Source organism: Cyrtonyx montezumae, unplaced genomic scaffold (genome assembly GCF_038088225.1).
Source record: "Cyrtonyx montezumae isolate F1298 unplaced genomic scaffold, pur_monq_1.0 scaffold_3, whole genome shotgun sequence".
NCBI classification, from domain to species: domain Eukaryota; kingdom Metazoa; phylum Chordata; class Aves; order Galliformes; family Odontophoridae; genus Cyrtonyx; species Cyrtonyx montezumae.
Genome location: NW_027072034.1, coordinates 1,575,709 through 1,594,391, shown reverse-complemented (window position 1 = coordinate 1,594,391; position 18,683 = coordinate 1,575,709). Strand labels below are relative to the sequence as shown.

General features: G+C 39.5%; 1 protein-coding gene across 6 annotated transcripts in view; it reads right to left on the bottom strand.

The window, feature by feature from the left end:
- The window catches only part of ZC3H13 (zinc finger CCCH-type containing 13), a 47,358-nt gene that overhangs the window by 2,579 nt on the left and 26,096 nt on the right, over nucleotides 1–18,683 (bottom strand). For 3 of the 6 annotated variants that reach the window (XM_065743912.1, XM_065743914.1, XM_065743917.1), the window contains 9 exons: nucleotides 16,459–16,769; nucleotides 14,430–14,894; nucleotides 13,643–13,825; nucleotides 8,996–9,539; nucleotides 7,850–7,992; nucleotides 6,476–7,516; nucleotides 4,958–5,473; nucleotides 2,284–2,439; nucleotides 1,159–1,359 (listed from right to left, as the gene is read on the bottom strand). In XM_065743912.1, the coding sequence (XP_065599984.1) occupies nucleotides 1,159–1,359; nucleotides 2,284–2,439; nucleotides 4,958–5,473; nucleotides 6,476–7,516; nucleotides 7,850–7,992; nucleotides 8,996–9,539; nucleotides 13,643–13,825; nucleotides 14,430–14,894; nucleotides 16,459–16,769 (3,560 nt within the window). The remainder of the gene's footprint in view (nucleotides 1–1,158; nucleotides 1,360–2,283; nucleotides 2,440–4,957; nucleotides 5,474–6,475; nucleotides 7,517–7,849; nucleotides 7,993–8,995; nucleotides 9,540–13,642; nucleotides 13,826–14,429; nucleotides 14,895–16,458; nucleotides 16,770–18,683) is intronic. The other 3 variants (XM_065743915.1, XM_065743918.1, XM_065743916.1) reach the window with 3 other exon arrangements.

Sequence of the window (18,683 nt, the reverse complement as noted above, 5' to 3'; positions counted from 1 at the left end):
GTTATATCAGTCACAGAAATTCCTAGGCTTCAGAGCTAAGATTGTTTTTTAAATGAGAGAAAAGCAAATATTGCATAAAAAGAACTGCAAGCATCACAAAATGGTCACTAATACCCAGTAAACGCCTCAAATAATACTATATATGATGCATTTACAATGTCTGCATAGAAGCTGGCTTTAAAAAAAAACAAGAAAAACAACAGTGTAAGAGCAGTAGGAACAGACCTTAATTATCAATTAACAGTTACACATCTTAAATGTCTCAAGCAAGCAGTGAAATTCATGGAGTATATCACTGCCTGGAAAAACAAGTTCACTTCCCCCCCCCACTCATTCCCTAAAATCATGTGCTCTACAGAAAATATCACTTATAAAGCACTGATTTATCTTGTTTAGATCCTGGAGTTACTTGTATACAGATCTTACAGCGCAAATGCTTCACAGACCTAACTAACAATTTTCCCACTTGAGTTGCTGCAAAAAGCTCAAATGGACCCCAGAATGCCAAAAAGAAAATCAGTATTCTCCCTCATGCAAAAGTCCTGCTTACACTAAAGAAGTGTAGTGAATAACACTGGCACAGTTCATGGCCATCCATCTGTCATGATTGTCTTATGCCCACATGCTTTGAACCAAAGGATAGACGTGTACTGCATCATTTCAGCTCCCACTTCTAGCAGAGATGTAATACACAAATTTCACTGGACTCCTCCTTCTAAACCAAAACCATCTATCCACACACAGGTCTAGATAGATCTTCAGAAAGAAAAGAAGATGGCATGAAGAGGAGCTTCAGGGAAAATACAAAATCTCACTTTTGCCACAGAGTTTCTACTGATTCACTGCAGAAGATCATTAGCTCTCCAAAATGCTGCCAACAGTTTAGACCAAGCATTAATACAAGATGGTCTCACAAAAGAATATTCTACGAGGACTAAAAAATTTGTTTAGGCCATTATTCAAGACCTGCCCACCTCTGCTGGAATTGAGACACTAATATGATTAATACGCAGCTGCATTATATCCCTGAAATACTTACACAATACTCAGTATACACTTTTTATGGCCTGGAAACTAAGAGAATGAATGAGCACCCACTTCATTAAACACTGTTACTAAGAACAAAAAAGACAGTTTAATCCTTGCACAAACAATTACCTTTAGGCTTTTCTAATACTTTCTGGCATGTCTCTTTAATCTTGCTGAAGAGTTCTGGTCCAGCCAATCGCTTGGAAATGCCAACCCTCAACATAACAGCACCTGGTGTGAACTTCAGGAGTGCAGCCCCAGCCTCTCGTGGCTCTTTTGGCTGCTTTGGCATGAGACTGGACCAATCAACATCTATAACATCCACAGGATCTGTAAAAACATTGACAGAGAATGAGTTGTCATATCATCATCCCCTACCACAGCTGATTCATTTCACTGGCTGCATACACCCATCTCCTAAGAGCAGTATCTATTAGATGAACATTGTTCTGGAGCTCTCACCAAAGAGAGCTCCTTAGGCACTTACAAATAAGAGCATTCAAACTCACTTAGATTGGTGAGGAAAAGGTGTATAAAATTTCTTAAAGAGCATAAAGCTTATTGGATTAAAATAAACACTCCTAAAGTTCTGCTTCATTTTGATCCTAACAACTCTGTGAAAGGCTGCTCTGACTCTGTTAAGCCAGCAGATTTAGATGCATCACTCATGCATTCACAGCAGTGACAGTACCACTAACATGCTACGAGAGATCCAAATTTCATGCATAAAAAGCTTGTAGCTCAACTATGGATGCTGCTCTTTTCAAAATGGAGATGTATTACTTATTGAATAACCATACAACTATGGGTGTAAGTTTATTACAGAACATATGAATGCTGATCATACAGCCCAGATGACCTAATGGAAATGATGACAACTAGAAGACTCCGTGTTTCCTGTGCATCTGAGAAGCATTCAAGCAACAATAAAATCTGTTCCTAAAATTATCAGTTCCAAGTAACAATCAATATCCAACAGGACAAATAAAACCACATTTTTAAAACTAAACCTTATCCTTCTAGGTATATACAGCATAACAAATATTACTTCAAAACATAGCTCCCAGTACTCTATGCTTCACAGGTTTACCTGACCACTGCAGGACAAAGGAGAAATAGTGAGAAGCACACAAGCAGCATTCTGAATTCAGAACTACTGTACACTGCAAAACTATTCAGAAAGGACAAAGTAGCACTATATGCAAACTGATGTAAACTTTACGTTCAAATAATCACAAAGGGCCTTTGCTATACTTTTACCAGGCATCTTCTCATCTTCCTGTTGATCCTCCCTCTTTTCCGCATCACCTGCCAGAATTTCATCCAGTTCATCATCACTGATTGGTTCGTATTCTCCAGCACCAGATGCCAGTGACTGTACATCATCAATCTTTGCTTCATCTTCTCCTCCTACAGAGGCAAATACACACTGTCGCTTTAAAGTAGTCATTCTTGTTTTCCAAACACGCTTTAAGCAGGTTGAAGAAAAAGAAGTTCACTAAACTAGCTTGTTAGTTTCTTGGAATGAATGTATTCAAAATGAATGCAGATATTCACTTATGGAGACAGAAAATTGACATCTCGGTCAATTTGCTTAAACTACATACATAAGGCCATATTCAGAAGAAATATATGTTGATTATCTGGTACATAGTTACTAATCTAAATCTATGTTAGGACCAACACAGATTCTTCCAGATGCTTTTCCACATGAATGCTAACTCAAATATTCAGCACAAAAGCTTTACAAGACAAATAAGTAACAAAACTCCAAAATACAAGAAGGTGTGAGATAGTCCACTATAAGCAATTACTCTTTAGAGTTTCAGACTCTTAGTGGAAATCACAAGAGCTTAAAGAAAGCTGTGACAAATTTCTTCAGTTGTTCCAGTCCTACTCATCCACATATGAATGCAGATACAAACAGAACCACACATCTCTATGTGTTTATGTAATTACCTGTGATACATGCATAAGCAAGTTCCTTAAAGCCAGGAAACACAAGACACTCAAACGCTGCATTCTGCAAATCATGAAACATCTGAAGGTGCTCTCTCATCTCCAAGCCTGAAGGGTCTGACTGAAGCATTCAAAAACCCAACTGTTCAAAATTCAGGCTTGAAGAGTCCTCTGCCAAGGTACTTGCCAGTCATGCAGTTCAAAAGAGAATGTATAAAGGTCCTTCCCTGTGGATGATTATTCTACTCTATTCCATCTTCCTTGTCCAGAAGGGAAACTGCTTCTTTGTTAACATGTTCTCTCTCTTTATTTTTTAAATCTTTTTCTGCCTTTGTAGAAGCTAAAGGAAATGTCACCTTAGCTAACCTAAAAATCAGCACGGGCAAAACAAGTAAAATACATGCTAGAAGAGTGTAAATTAACTATTCAGACCACCTGGCAGTGCCTTGGAGGAAGCATATACCATCCTGGGCATCACTTAAACCTACTCCTGCAGCAACACATTAAGGTTCAACACACCACAATAATTAAGTAACTACACACTCAAATATTTTGCTAGAAAATATACTACAGTAAATTCATTCAAATAAATATCAGACATACCATCAGAACCGAAAATTGTATTTAGTTTTCTATCATTTTTAAAATGAAAATATGGCAATCTCTAACAGATTTCATTTCTCACGACTGGCCTTTACCATGGGCAGATCGTGCATGACCAATGTGGTGGCCTTCTACAACAGAGTGACAGCACTGGTGGATAAAGGAGAGGCAAATGTCTACGTGAACCTGCGCAAGGCCTCTGACGTGATCCAGCATTACATCCTTATCTGTAATTTGGAGAGGGATGGATCTGAAGGCTGGACTATGCAATGGAAAAAGAACTGGTTGGATGGTTGCAGCCACAGGGGTGTTGTCAGCAGCTCTATCTCCAGGCAGAGGCCGGTCATGAATGGTGTTTCCCTGAAGTCTGTCTTGGTACTGGTGCCCTTTCAACATCTTTATCAAGACACAGTGGGACTGAGTGTACCCCCAGCAAGTTTCCTGATGACACCAGGCTGACACAATACAAGGAAAGGCCACCATCCAAAATGGATCGGTCACAAAAGATGGTACTAATGAAGGCTTCCCAGATAAGCTGTAGATGCCCCATCCCTGGAGGTGTTCAAGGCCAGGTTGGATGCCACTCATGGCAATCTGATCTAGTGCCTGGCAACCCTGCCTGCAGTATGGGGGCTGGAATCAGATCATCTTTGAAGGTCCTTCCAACCTACGTCATCGTACGATTCCATGATAATTTATACCACTTTCTCTACAGTTAGATTCTTGCTTCTTTTATATTTCTATATAGACTGGGTCTATTTCCAACCAACCCACTCCTGGTAAAGAAACAGTTTGCTCCTTACTTTATTAATGTTTTCCCCAGTACTGTTAGGGATAGCAAACTGAAGCTGCATTTATTATGACTAATTCAGTAAAATCATTTTTGGACTGTTATGCCAAGCCATATATACACTTAATCTACTCATCAGACAATCATTTCTCTGCTAATTGGATTATGCAGAAAAAAATACCAAATAACAGTTGTGAGTCAACACTCATTTTCTTTCACTCACTGCCTGTCAATTCGAAACTAACAAGTAGATCTTAAAATGGTGTACCAAAGCAATTACATTTTTGGCACTATTCTTAAGCAAACTGCCTATGAAGAAATGTTACACCTTGGCAAACTTATATCTCATATCATTTATGCTTATTTGACACAAGAATTCTTTAGAAAAAATACTAATATACACATAATTAACGCTAAGGAAATGCCCATTAAAACTCTCCCTTATCTTGTTATGCTTACAGATAGAGAAGCTCAAGCCATATCCCCTTCATTAACAAAGCTCTCTAATATAGCTCAGTTCAGCACTGTGCTAAAAGGGAAATAATAAAATATCTGAGTCTTTCCCAGACATCTCACCTTCTAGACTCTCTCCCTTTTCAGCCTCATTTCCATCTTCAAAACCTTGTAACGATCCTAAGTCTTTGTCTGCTCTTTCCTTCTCTGAAGTGGCAGAATCTCGACAAACACCATCAAATTCTTTTTCATGATCTCTGTCCAGTTTGGTTTCACTGTGCTTTGTTGATTCTTTTTGAGAGGACATGTCAAGAGTCCTGTCCCTCTCTCTTTCAGCAGTATCAGGTAGCTGTCTGTCTCTCTCTCTGTCCAGCTCCCTTCTCTTTTCCCTCTCTCTCTCACGTTCGCGGAGTCTCTCTCGCTCCCTGCTCCTTGGCCAGTCTTTGTCAATGTCTCGGTCTCGATCCCAGTCTCTTTGTCTTCCCTCTCTCCTGTCTCTGTCTCGCTCTCGATCGTGGTCATGTCGATCTCGCTCCTGAAGCCTTTCCCTGCTGTCAAAGGACCCAGATCTGGAGTGGACCTGACGATCTGATTCAGGAGAGCTTCTTCTTGAACTGTGGCTTCTTGAATCTTGACGATCTGGATAAAATATTTTAAACACAGGCATGACTGCAGCTCATGAAACCATTTTAATACACCAAACTACTTTGAGGGGTCTGGTATGAAAACTGACTTCTGAAAAGCATCACCTGGAAATAAATAATGGTATTTCTCCAAGTCCCAGAAAAAGATTTTCAGTGGCTACTTTCCATTATTACAGAAGCAAAACTGAAATACATAATTTACTCAGAAATCTAAGCAGGAATCAGAAAAAAATAGGAATCATCTCAAAATTATTTTCAAAACACATCTTTTTTTAAAAGCTAGAGATGTCTTGGCTAGCAAATGGTAAATTCAGAAATAAGTTCAGACATGAAACCATGACAAGAGTCAAAACTGATTTAGGAGGAAGATATTACTCTATTGATGCTGTCTATGTTGTACAGAAATTTTTTAGTCATTCCTTTATAGGAACCACAGAAAGAAACCAAATCAATTGTGATTCCCTGGATTTGCAATAAAAATTATCTCTATATGCACTACAAGTATCCCTATCGAGAACGATGACACATCTACCTCAGCAAAAACAGCTCCCCACTTCAAAACGGATCCCTCTTCCAGAATGAAGGGACATTTTGCATAGATCTCAACATTTCCACATCAAAATGAATCTTATTAATTCATTTTAAAACATTCTTTCAATAAAACTAATGTTCTGTTAGCAGAAGGATTTTCTACAGTTTAATTCATCCTGCAGATTACTTTATCCTCCAGGCAGCATGAACTGCCAAATCTGACTGAATGTTTTGTTATAAACAAAGTGGTAATAATGCCCAGTGAGGATCAACTTTTCAAATATGGTAACATTCCCAGGAATCTTGACTCACTCTAGTTTTATTATGAATGGCAGAGAACTTCCCTCTCCCTTCACACTGATTACAAACTAAGAGAGTATATGGCCATACAAGAAAGATTTGGGATTTGTACCTCTGCACTTCCGTAAAGAATGGCAGACCAGACTCACTGAAAATATATTCTTACCTGAAGATGTGCTGCGACTGGGCTCTCCTCTTTTCAGCTGATCAATTCTGGACTTTCGTTCCCCAGTGATTTCTAAGCTTTTCTTCTCCCTTTCCCTGTCCCTGTCCCTGTCCCTATCCCTATCCCTATCCCTGTCCCTAGAGGTACTGTGAAGGATCCTCTTCCGTCCAGTCTGGTCATCGCCACTGCGATGAGCTGACTCATTGGAAGGGGATCGAAGTCTGCTTGAGGCGTGGCTCCGATTGCTACCAAGACTGCTGCTGCGCTTCTGATCCACTGGTTTACGATGTGGTCCATCATCTATAGTAACATGCGGAGCTTCCACTTTTTCTACCCTCAATCTGTGACTTTTTCTATGGGATTCCTCAGTGTTTCTCTCTGGAACAACGATGTCACCACGTTCTGGAACATCTTCATCAGACCAGTCACTAAATGTTGTCTCTTCTCTTTTCTGGGGGACTTCTGCCACAGCTTTCTCAGGTGGTGCTTCAACCAATTCCTCTTTTGTGACAGGAGGGGTTCTTGGACCTTTCTTTTTTTTATGATGTGGAACAATTTCTTCATCAGAAACCTCAGAATCACCCTTGGACCTCTTCCGCTTTTTCTCCACATTTTTCTTTTTTTGACCTTTCTTGGGAGAAAAGACCTGGCTTTCCTCAGTTGTTGATTCATTAGCGTACCTTTCCACCCCACTGTCATCATCTTTCTTTTTCTTCGTGGCCTTTTTCTGTATTTTAGACTTCTTCTTGCTGTCATCGTGCATTCTATCAGAAGCATCTCTTTCTTCAGAGGGACGGCGTCCAAGACTTTCCTGAACTCTGGACCGGGAGCTTTCTGAAGCATCTGGTTGCTCTCTCTGCTTATCTGATGAAGAAATTCTCTCTTTAAACTCTGGTTCTTCATAACGTCGGGAACTTTCCTTTCTGTCTTTCCGTTCCTCTTCTTTCCAGCGGCTCTGCCTATCTTCTGCAATGTGAGAGGGACTCAGTGACCGGGATTCCTGTGGTCGCACAACCTGGCTCAGAAGTCTGTGCTTATCGTCTACAAAATGGCAAAAAGAATGTATTTCTATCATTTAGAAAGGAGAACAGGTGAATACATGGTATCTTCTGCATGCTAAAAGGTTTCAATCAAAACAAATAATTCATCATTTCAGTTGCATATTTTTGTTTTCCTGTTGTTTTTTTTCCCTGCAGCAGCAGCAACAGAATACTTTTGTTTTGGTAAGCATGAATCTTAACAGTGGAAGAGGAGACTTACAAATGCTTTCTTCACGCTTTGTTGTTTTTTTTTTTTCCTGCTTAAGATTGCAAGCTAATTTTCATAGGCAAAGGGTAAGCACAGTGCTGCAGCAGACAGCCTACTCCTACTTACTTTTATCATCTCCACTGTTGTAAGCATCACTGTCAGGAGAGTGCTCACGGCGACGTTTGGGTGACTGACGAGGGCTTGGACTGCTTTCATTTCTGTGACGCTTCCTGCAGAGCAAATATTTGTCGTCAAATTTCTTGAGGGTTCTTTAAAGAAAACATTCAATAATTAAGTTTATCATTGATCCAGTCTTTCAAGTATAAGCACCTCAAACATAATATACCTCATACAAGCTAACAAGGATGCCAGAGAGTTTTGTAGCTTTATAAGTTATTTTAAAACTTGAAGTATTCTTTCCTATTCTAAATATCTAAGTTATCTTAAAGTAAAACTCTAACACTTCAAACAAATTTTCAGGGTTTTTTTTTAACAAGAAGGTATGAAAGAATATTAAAATCATTTTTTTTTCCTGTGGCAATGGTCCTTGCAGTGGACTGACCTCAGCTGGCAGCTAAGCTCCAACCCAGACGTTTGCTTTTCCCCAAAGGGATGGAGGAGCTAGATTATTTACAGTGCTCCACAATTCTGTCACACAAAAACTACTGTTATTTCCAAGCAAAGCTGCCACTCAGGACAACACTGCTTTGTTCATTATTGATGTCACAATGAGTATTTTATTTCACTAGCTGAAAAATAAATGAGAGAATCGGTGGCATTTACTTAAAAAAAAAAAAAAAAAAAAGGAAGCATCGCACATTTACTCGAGTACTGTTCACATCTCCAGAGCGTAGCCTTCAGGTGTTGAAAAGTCAACAATGCAAAGGGTAATGTATGTTCAACAGAAATCTGATGAATAAAGTCAGGAACTCTGACCTACACAGCAGCTATCTGACTCATGAAACTTCAAAAAATACCACTAATAGTACAGTGCCTGCACTACAAAACCAATGCCATGCAGGCATACTTAGAAGAGCAAATGAAATGATCTAACTCAGTTTGTGAGTTGTTTCTTGATTCTGCACTAGCAAAGCACCATACTAACTTCACCAACATAGCATACACATTGATTTTGTAGCCACCAGCAGATGCCACATAGAAGCAGAGGAGATACAGCTCTAGACTGTACCTCTGCATGAACAGCATATCCCCTCCTTCCTTAAGATACTGTGCATTTTTCTTTCATCTTAAGTAACATTCAGATCTACTTACTTGGATTTCCTTTCTTCATGGACATCTCTTGAGCTTCTTTCTTCTCGAATGTCCTCTCTTTTATCCCTGCGGTCTTCTCTTCCCTTTTCTTTGTCATCCCAGTCTCTCTGGCGCTCTCTTTCTTTATCTCTGTCTCGACCTCGCTCCCTTTCTCGTTCTCGCTCGCGATCTCTTTCACGCTCTCTCTCCCTCTCTCGTTCCTCCCTCTCTCGCTCTCGCTCCTTCTCTCTCTCTCTTTCTCGTTCCCTATCTCTGTCATGGTCCCGGTCTCGATCGCGCTCACGATCCCTATCTTTGTCCCGCTCTCGTTCCCTCTCCCGTTCCCGAGCACGATCTCGTTCCAACTCTCTTTCCTTCTCCCTTTCTCGTTCCCGGTCTCTCTCCCTCTCCCTCTCTCGGTCCCTCTCTCTTTCCCGTTCTCTCTCCCGGGCCCTTTCATCTCTCCTGTCATCACTCCGATCTACCCTTCGTTCATCTCGTCTTTCATCCCGCTCAAGGTCATCACTTCGTCCTTGATGCCGTACTGGTGAGCTTGCTCTCTGATCTGTGAAAAGAGGGAAGGTTCAATTACCGAGCATTGAAGGGATGACATATACATCACTTCCACTACACTAATAAAATACTAAGAGTTTTTGTTTTGACAATGTAGATGTTGGTTTGCATTAAAAGAGAAGTGACTCCCTGTGGTAACCTGGGTATTTTCTCTTGGGGCTGAGAAGGATACAAAAAGCAGTACTAATTTTAAGTAATTTTTTTCAGTATTTCAGGTGGGAACTTGCCTTAGTTTACACTTAGTCACTAGGAGAATTTCATCTTCTACGGGATGTTTCTGAAAGGCTTCAATAGGTAATGATATAACTTAGTCGAGCCACTATTACCACACGATTGAATCATTCAAAATCTAGTATAAGACCTTGGAAAGCTCAGAACGACAAATGAAGTACTACAACTTCTTTAAGAAAATGTTACCTCCAAAAACTAAGACTCTCAGGTTTACAAGAACTCACTGTGTTTACTTTGCTTCAACTTTTACTATGTATATTGTCCAATCTACTCCCATAAGAAGAGATCTCTGCACAGAAATGAAAAACCAAATCCAGCAGGAGAGATGATGATGAAATACAGAACTCATACCTGCTCTCATGTGACTTCACAGCAGCTAGGTTTTTCAATGTTCAGATAGTGGATTGGGGTTATTGAGAGAACTACTCTCATATATAAAATAAATGATCCAGAAGGACAGCACAGCTTGATTATCTAAGGGCATTTGCACACTAGAGATCTACAGTTAAAGTTGAACTGCACTTTGTTACTTTTTAATTAATTTTGACTATTTCAATAAATTTTGATGACTTTGTAACAGTTTTTGTGCTGATGTTAGAAGTATCTGACCAGTGAAAGATCAATAAAACTTATTCTACAATATATACCCAAAGCATTATACAATAAACACGAACTGTGGAAATAGAGAGGTCCATCACTATTAGTACACTTTCCTATAAATTGAGACAATGACCACAAGGGACAAACAGGCAGAGTTTGAACAGGACTAAGTCAATAAAACATGCATTTCCATCAGTTTAATCAATTTTAATCTCAGAGTGAATTAATAATGATTTAATGCTCCCTTGTTACCAGGTAAAATTAAAAGTAAACTTAAATGACATTTCTGCCATAGATGTTAATACTTTTTTTAACAGATTTTAAATCATCAGTTCATGCAATTGGTTCCATGAACAGGTTTCACATTCTTCAAATGGTGTCTGTAGCTTTATAATATGATATACTGGGCATACTAAGTTTTATACAAGGGCCCTGTAATGTTTACTGTGTCAGATTTAGTGACAAAACATCTACACAAAACATTTACCCTCCTTAAGATACCTGCAAGTGTATTAGACATTTGAACACGGAACATCAGCACTTCTTACATAACCTTATTATTTGAAGCACTGCTCCAATGATGGTTGGGTACACCTACCTGGGTACTTCAGTTGAATAAAGACAGATCAAATACAGAGGTTAACATTTAAAATCACACTAAAATGTTTCTTTATATATCACAGAACTAAGTATCAATGAGAATCTATCCTGATACTCCTCCAAACAACAAATTTTAAGACAGTGATCTAATCATGGGAAGTATGTACTGACTCATAACTCTAAGAGTTGAAATTACAAAAATGATATACATTTTTAGGAAACTGACAGATCTTATCTCCATTTAAGTATTTTTATTTATTCTTTCCCCAAAAAGGGAAAAGTAGCCCATTCAGAGCATCTTCCCTTCAAGAAACATCTTGCATTGTAGTAGCACGTTTTTACTTGTAAGTTGCTGTTTCTTTGTTTTTAATGAAAAACTCAGTATGATATTGAAAGTACAAACTACACTATAAGTTATTCACTGGGTTTTTGGAAATGGAAGATGTGAAAGCTAGTCTGCAAGAGCCAACCCTCCAGGACACATTCAGACTGTTTTTCAGCTAACACAAAAAAGGAAACCTAGAGATTATGTTTCTTCAAAATTAGATTCTCTCATGTCTTCAAAGCAAGAGAACTTTCACAAAAACAAACAATAACAGTCAGATTTCAGTGGGCCAAAAAACATTACACAAAGTAGCGTACAAAACATCCCTTTGAAATATACAATTGTTAAGAGTTGGAAGGGCCCTCTGAAGGCCATCCAGTCCAACTCCTCTGCAACAAACAGTGACACCACAGCTATCTCAGGTTGCTCAGAGCCTGATCTAGCCTTGCCTTGAAAGTCTCCAGGGACAGGGCATCCACAATGTCACCAGGCAACCTGTTCCAGTGCCTCACCACCTTTACTGTGAAATATTTTTTCCATGTTTCTAACCTAAATCTACCCCCCCCAAGCCTGAAACTGTTACCCCCTAATCTGTCACCACAGACCCTGCTGAAGTGGCCCTTTAGTTATTGAAAGGCTGCTATCAGGTCACCTCACAGCCTTCTCGTCTACAGGCTGAAGAGTGCTAGCTCTCTCAGAATGTCCCCACAGGAGAGGATTTCCATTCCTTGGATCATTTTCGTGGCCCTTCTCTGCATGCACTCCAGCAGGTATATGTCTCTCCTGCACTGAGTACTCCACATCTGAAAGCAGTAATCCAGGTGAGGCCTCACCAGCACAGAGCAACCCCACCTCCCCCAACCTGCTGACCATGCTGCTTTTGATGCATCCCAGGATACAGCTGTCTTTCTGGATCAAGAGAGCACACTGCTAGCTCATGTCCAGTTTCCCATCCACCAGTACCCCCAGGTCTTTTTTCGGTAGGGCCAAATTCATTCTGGCTTGTATAAGAAATAGTGCTGTCAGCAGAAGCAGACAACTGATCATCCCCCTGTACTCAGCTCTGGTGAGGCCGCACCTCAAGCACTGCATTCACTTTTGAACCACACAGTAAACAATTATATGGCCCTGGAACATGTGCAGAGAAAGGCAATGAAGCTGGTGAGAGATCTGGAGAACAAGTCCTATGAGAAGCGGCTGAGGGAGCTGGGATCGTTCATCCTGGAGAAGAGGAAGCTCTGAAAAGACCTTCTCACTCTCAACAACTCCCTGAAAGGAGGTTGTGGCAAGATCAGCCTCTCCTCTAACTAGTGATAGGTCTGGAGGGAATGGCCTCAAGTTGAGCTGAGGAGGATTAGGTTGGATGTTAGGAAAGATTTCTTCTCCAAACAAGTGGTTAGGCACTGGAATAGACTGTCCAGGGGGCTGGCAGACTCACCGTTCCTGGAGATGTCCAAGAAATGTTTAGATGTTGTACTAATGAATGTATGAATGGACAATATATAAAAGAGTTAATGTTAAGGTCTAGCAGTTGGGAGCCGGCGCTTACACTGCAGCGGCCCGGGTTTGATTCCTGGTCAGGTATACCCAGAACGGAGCTAGAGCATTAACTCTTTAACTCCCAATATACCACATGATGTTATGATGTAGAATATCAACAATACAACAAAAACCATAAAACCGTAACAACTAAGGGACATGGTTCAGAGGAGAAATATTGGTGGTAGGTGAACTAGATGGTCTTGGAGGTCTCTTCCAATTTTGGTGATTCTACCATTCTATGATCCTAAAAAGGAATTACCCATCCAGAAGCATCATGGGATGTCTTAAGATGCCTGCACAGATTCTAACAGTACAGATATGCTGACGCATTTCCTTTAGTAAATAAGAAGTAATCAGCTAAAGGTTATTTATCCACTTTTATCAGAGATAGTAACTTGTGTCAAACTTTTGCAGTTCCCACCAGATGGTTACCAAAACTCTTTTTATACATATTTGCAATAGCTGCGACTGTGATGCAAATATATACGAACAGACAAGTACAATTTCTTATCAATGATAAGAAACAGCAAATATTACAGAGCCCTTGTATATGGAAGAACTTAAGGTGAACATCTAGAACACATCTGTGCTTTCCATGATAACGGGTATCTGTACCATCTGTACAGGTTACTTGTATTGATGAAGTTAACTCGAAGGACAGGATTAGTATTAGAGTGTAATTACTTATGAATTAGTAGTGGGAGAAGGAGGAAATACAGGATATTCACCTTCCTACATATGCTTTCTATGTATGTGTAATAGATACCTATGTGTGCATAATATTTACATTACAATACCTCTTTCTCTGTTGTCCCGCCTGTCCCGTTCACCATGTCTTCTTTCAAAGGAGGAATCCCTTGCTTGGTCTCGACTGTCATAGCGATCCCGATCAGGGTAGCTACTCCTTGATTCCCAACTGTCGTGGTAGTTTCCACTACTGCTGTGACCATCAACCTGGGATCCTCTAGTCCCTCGACTTCCTAATAGTGATGTATCAATATAACAGATGAGTTCTCACACATATGGAAATCCATTCAGGTATTACACTAACTATAGGATTAACTTTTCATCAAACCGTTCAACAGAGTGCACCAAACTTTCAAAAATACTGTCAAAATTTGAAATTTCCCCTTTTTTTTTCATCAAAGAAGAAACGGGGATGTGGAAGAAATACTGCTTTCAAATGTCTACACAGTAGCTTTTGAGAAAATAAAATTGCTGTCCAGTACTTGGAGACATGCTGTTCCCTACTAATTTGCTATACATCAGCCTCTTGCTGTTTATGGCCCATAGGAAAACCCAGGGTTGGGTGACAGAATTAAGATTGTTGCATGGGTTTGAGTTTGTTTTAAACCAGTTTGGCAGGATACCAGTGTCATTACACTTTTCTAACAAGTGGAGAAAGCAGAAGGACTATAATTTTAAGCAACTGTTCTAATTTAATAACAACAGAACTGAACATAACTTAAAAGCTTGAACTATTCGTCAATGTTTCCAAATGTCTTAGCAAACAAGGTAATACAGCCTTCAATATTCAATCTCCAACAATAAAGGTGTTTACCAGTGTTTTAAATCATGTAATACCTTTGTCAGACAATTCTGGACCTCTGCCTCGACTTCTGCCAGTTCGATCGCTTCTGCTCTCATTTCTGGAATCACTTCTGGAGTCATTCCTTGTTTCAGCACGAGAGCTCTCCTCTCTGCCATGGGATCTTCCATAGCTGCGTGAGTCCTCCTGATACTGGTCATCCTTTTTGTGGGCATCCCGACTTTCTCTGTCTCTGTAGTCATGAGAATCCCGTGTGGAACGTGAGTCTCTCTGATCACGACTATCTTTGTTATCTCTGCTATAATCCCTCGTATCTCTGGAGTCTCGAGTGTCTCTGGATTCCCTCGTCTCCCTCCGATCTCTGTTATCTCTTGTCTCCCTCCGATCTCTTCCATCACGAGATTCTCTATCATCTCTATGATCCCTGGAGGTACTCTGCTCCTGGTCATAATCACGATCATCTCTCGTTTCTCTTTCTTTTTCCCTTTTCCCTCTAGTTTCTGTAAAATATTTAATACAGTGTTATACACCTTACTTAATCAAAACAAACAAAAAAAAATTCAGAAGGCAGATCACATTAAATCAATACTGTAAAAATATACTTTGACATACACACAGGTGATGCTGTGTATCCATCTAAATATTCAATAAGCTCTAATAATCTTTCTGTGGATCTGAATTTGTACTTTACAAATATTTAGCAATTATTTTAGCAATAATATTTAGCAATAATTTTAATAACATTATTATTAAATACTATTACATTAATTATATTATATTATATATTAATATTATTATTTAATAATAATAATATTTTAGCGATTATATTTAGCAATAATTTAGTAAAGACAGCAAGTATAGTAAAAATAAATAAAAAGATATCCGAAAGAAAGCACACTTCAACGATTTAAAGACAGCATCATCTTTCCTTCAATCATAGGTTCCTTTCTTTTCTAAACAACACATACTTTCAGGAAATCAGTGCTATAACTGGACCACCTGCTGTTAAGACCTCAATGACCTCAATGCTCTGCTAAAATATATATTTTTTAAGTTATTTACAATGTTATTGCTTCAGGAAAGTGAGTTTATAGTAGATCTAAAAAAGGCAGACAAGTGCAATCTTTGTAATCTGTCTCTAGAGAAATGGTATATTTGTCCATTACAAATTGCTCAAAAAACTCTACAGACTTCCAAGAGGAATGATTCTTTCTTTGCATGCACCTCACTTAATGTTAATGAAAAAAACTACAGATAGAGCTATCAGTGATAACTGGATTAGCATGAGGCATTTCACAAATATGAGCAATACTTGCAAATATCCTGCAGCCACCCAGCTGATCCACTAGCAAAGAATCACAGAATGGCCTGGGTTGGAAGAGACCTGAAAGATCACCTAATTCCAGCCCTCTGACATATACAGGGTTGCCAACCACTAGAACAGGTAGCCCAGGAACCCATCATGTCTGGCCTTGAACGCCTTCAAGTATGGGGCATAGACAGATCTAGAGATAACTCTGTGACAGATGGGGCATTCATAGCTCCCCTGGGCAGCCTATTCCAGTGCCTTATCACCCTCTGAGTGAAGAACTTCAGCCTAACATATAACCTAAACCTCTCCTTCTTCAGTTTAAATTCATTCCCCCTTGTCCTGTCACTATCTACCTGCATAAAAAGTCGATTCCTCTCCTGCTTATAAACTTCTTTCAAGCGCTGGAAAGTAGCAATAAGGTCTCCATGGAGCCTTCTCTTGCCTAAACAATTACAACTCTCTCAACCTCTCCTCATAGAAGTACTCTAGCATACGCTTCTTAAAAAGAGAACGTCACTGTCACCATCACTGCATTACACAAGAAACACCTAAACAGATGCCTACAGGAACTCGTGAACCAGTTGAGCCTACCTAAGTAGTGCCACCAAAGCAAAGCCACTGCACAGTCCCCGAAACAACACAGAAAGAATAATCCAGATTTCTGACTATTTTTCTTCACAGTGCCTCAAATTGAAAGCCAAGGTTCAAATTGCAATATGCAAACTATCCTAAAGTGCTATTTTTATTCATACCATCCCGTCTTTCGTGGCGCCTGTCATGAGACTGTGAAGCTCGGTCTCGATCGTGCCTTCCCTTTTCTCTTCCAGGAGATCTGTGTCTCGAAGGGCTTCGCTTCCTCTGAGGGGAAGAGGAAGAACGTGGGGGATAGGGGGAAGATGATCGCCTTGCAGGCGGAGAAGCCGTCCTTTGATAGGAGGGAGAAGGAGTTCTTTTGCGGTGTGGGGAAGGAGAATGTCTTTGAACAGAGGAGCCTGACTGCGATGAAGAAGAATGATGTCTAGAGGATATGGGAGAATGACGCTGGCCCGATGGAGAAGCAGATCTGCAAGAAAGGGTTAGAAAAGTTAAACTACCAGACCCTACATAAAATAGAGGGATTAAAACAAACTGTGCATTCTCTGTCTTCTGTCTGTTGAAAACAAGTGCTATTTCTATAACATCAAACTAAACGTCCCTCGTATAATTCAGAGTATATTTACATTTAAATGTTAATCGTTTATTTAATATCTATGAACAGGTTTTTCAGTCTAAATTATTTTGTTTTTTCTTATACGCACACACACACATACACACACTGCTTTCCCAGGGGAAAAATGAAGAATTAACAAAACGTGTTTTTCCTTCTCTCCCATCCCACAAACCAAGTATAATTGTTTTCTTCAACGTATCTTGTTTTTTGGACGTTAAGCTAAAATTGGGCAGATAACTCATACAGTGTTACATAAGGGGATCTTTTTCCCCCTGACAGTATCCTATTTTTTGATAAATTAGAAATGTCTTCTTTTTTTTTCTTCATTTCTAATCTCTTTCTTCAGTTACAAAGCGTTTATCTCCTAACAGTTTAGACTTCTTATCCTGGAAACTCATATGTGCATCTACTTAAAAGTTGAACAACCATGAATGTTACGAGCAGGGAAATCTCTTACTTAATAAAGTAAGAAAAAATATACACTAAGTTTCTTTCATCTTGGAAATCCCATAGCTTAACTAAATAACATTTACACAACAGTGAACAGATTTCCTCAATATGTGTTACCACATGCAAATCCAACACAGACACATAAACACTTCAAGCCTTTGAGCTCAGCAATAGCTTTTTTACCTTATCAGCATCTAAGCAACTTGCAAGTGTCTTTTCACATTAAATATGCGTTGCTCTTAATTCCCAGCTCCCTTCCACTTCACAAGATTATGGAGACTCCAAACAGAAAAGCAGGTGTCAGAATAATGCATTTTCAAAAAATTAATTTAAGTACTTTGCTTTCTGCTTTTAAATGTCCTTATAGTCAGTAACTTTAGACAAATCTCCAGATCTTTCAGCTGAATTTCTCAGTTTCAGGTGACTCACAAAAGGCAGACTACTTTACCAAAGGCAAGATCTCCATGCAGTATTCCACAATAGCCCAGCAGGTGGTACTTGGCAGAGATATGTATGTAATACAACTCATGCTGAATATCTTGAAAATATCACAAGAAATTATTCTCAGTGGGATAGCTGATGTCAGTTGGATTCTAAATAGAATGAACTCCAGAGTGCTTCAGGTTAGCAGGCTTTCAGCACATCAAGTTGCTATCGAGAAGCCAAATTAACAGCCATCAATGCTGCTCAGCAATAGATCTCATGGCTAAGGCTATTTTCTATTAGACCAAGAGTGTGCAGGTAAAAAGATTCTCCTCATGTCAAGAACAGAGGAACGATTCAGCTTCCAAGGAGCAAAGCCCTGGGAACAGAACATTAAGTGTAATCACTGGTGATGTGAGACAGGAACCCAAGCCTGTATGGAAGTCTTTTTTAGGTAAAAGACAACATGGTGGGAATCTTCTATTAATATCAGCACTTCATCCTTCTAGTTAATGCTAATGACTCAAGAAAACTGCCTTCAGAGTCCCATGGAGTAATATACTGATCATTAAAGGACCAGTCTCACAAAGATGGTGATTCTGCCTCTTGATTATCAACTACAGAACCAGATATTCCCATTAAAGGATGCTCTGTGACTTTTCCTTGAAGTCATCAAAGAAAATATTCTACAGAACGGGCTGAAGCAAAACTTGAACTGAGTCATTCAGCTCTACTAGAAAAACTCAGGGAAGGGGGAGAAAGAAAGGGATGACTCAGAAAAATATATAAAACCAGCCTTTGAACATGTTTAACTGAAAAATCTTGAAGAACAGGTTGCATCTTTTTTTTTTTTAATGTTTAATGTATCCTCATGTCTGTATACTTGCAGAAAGA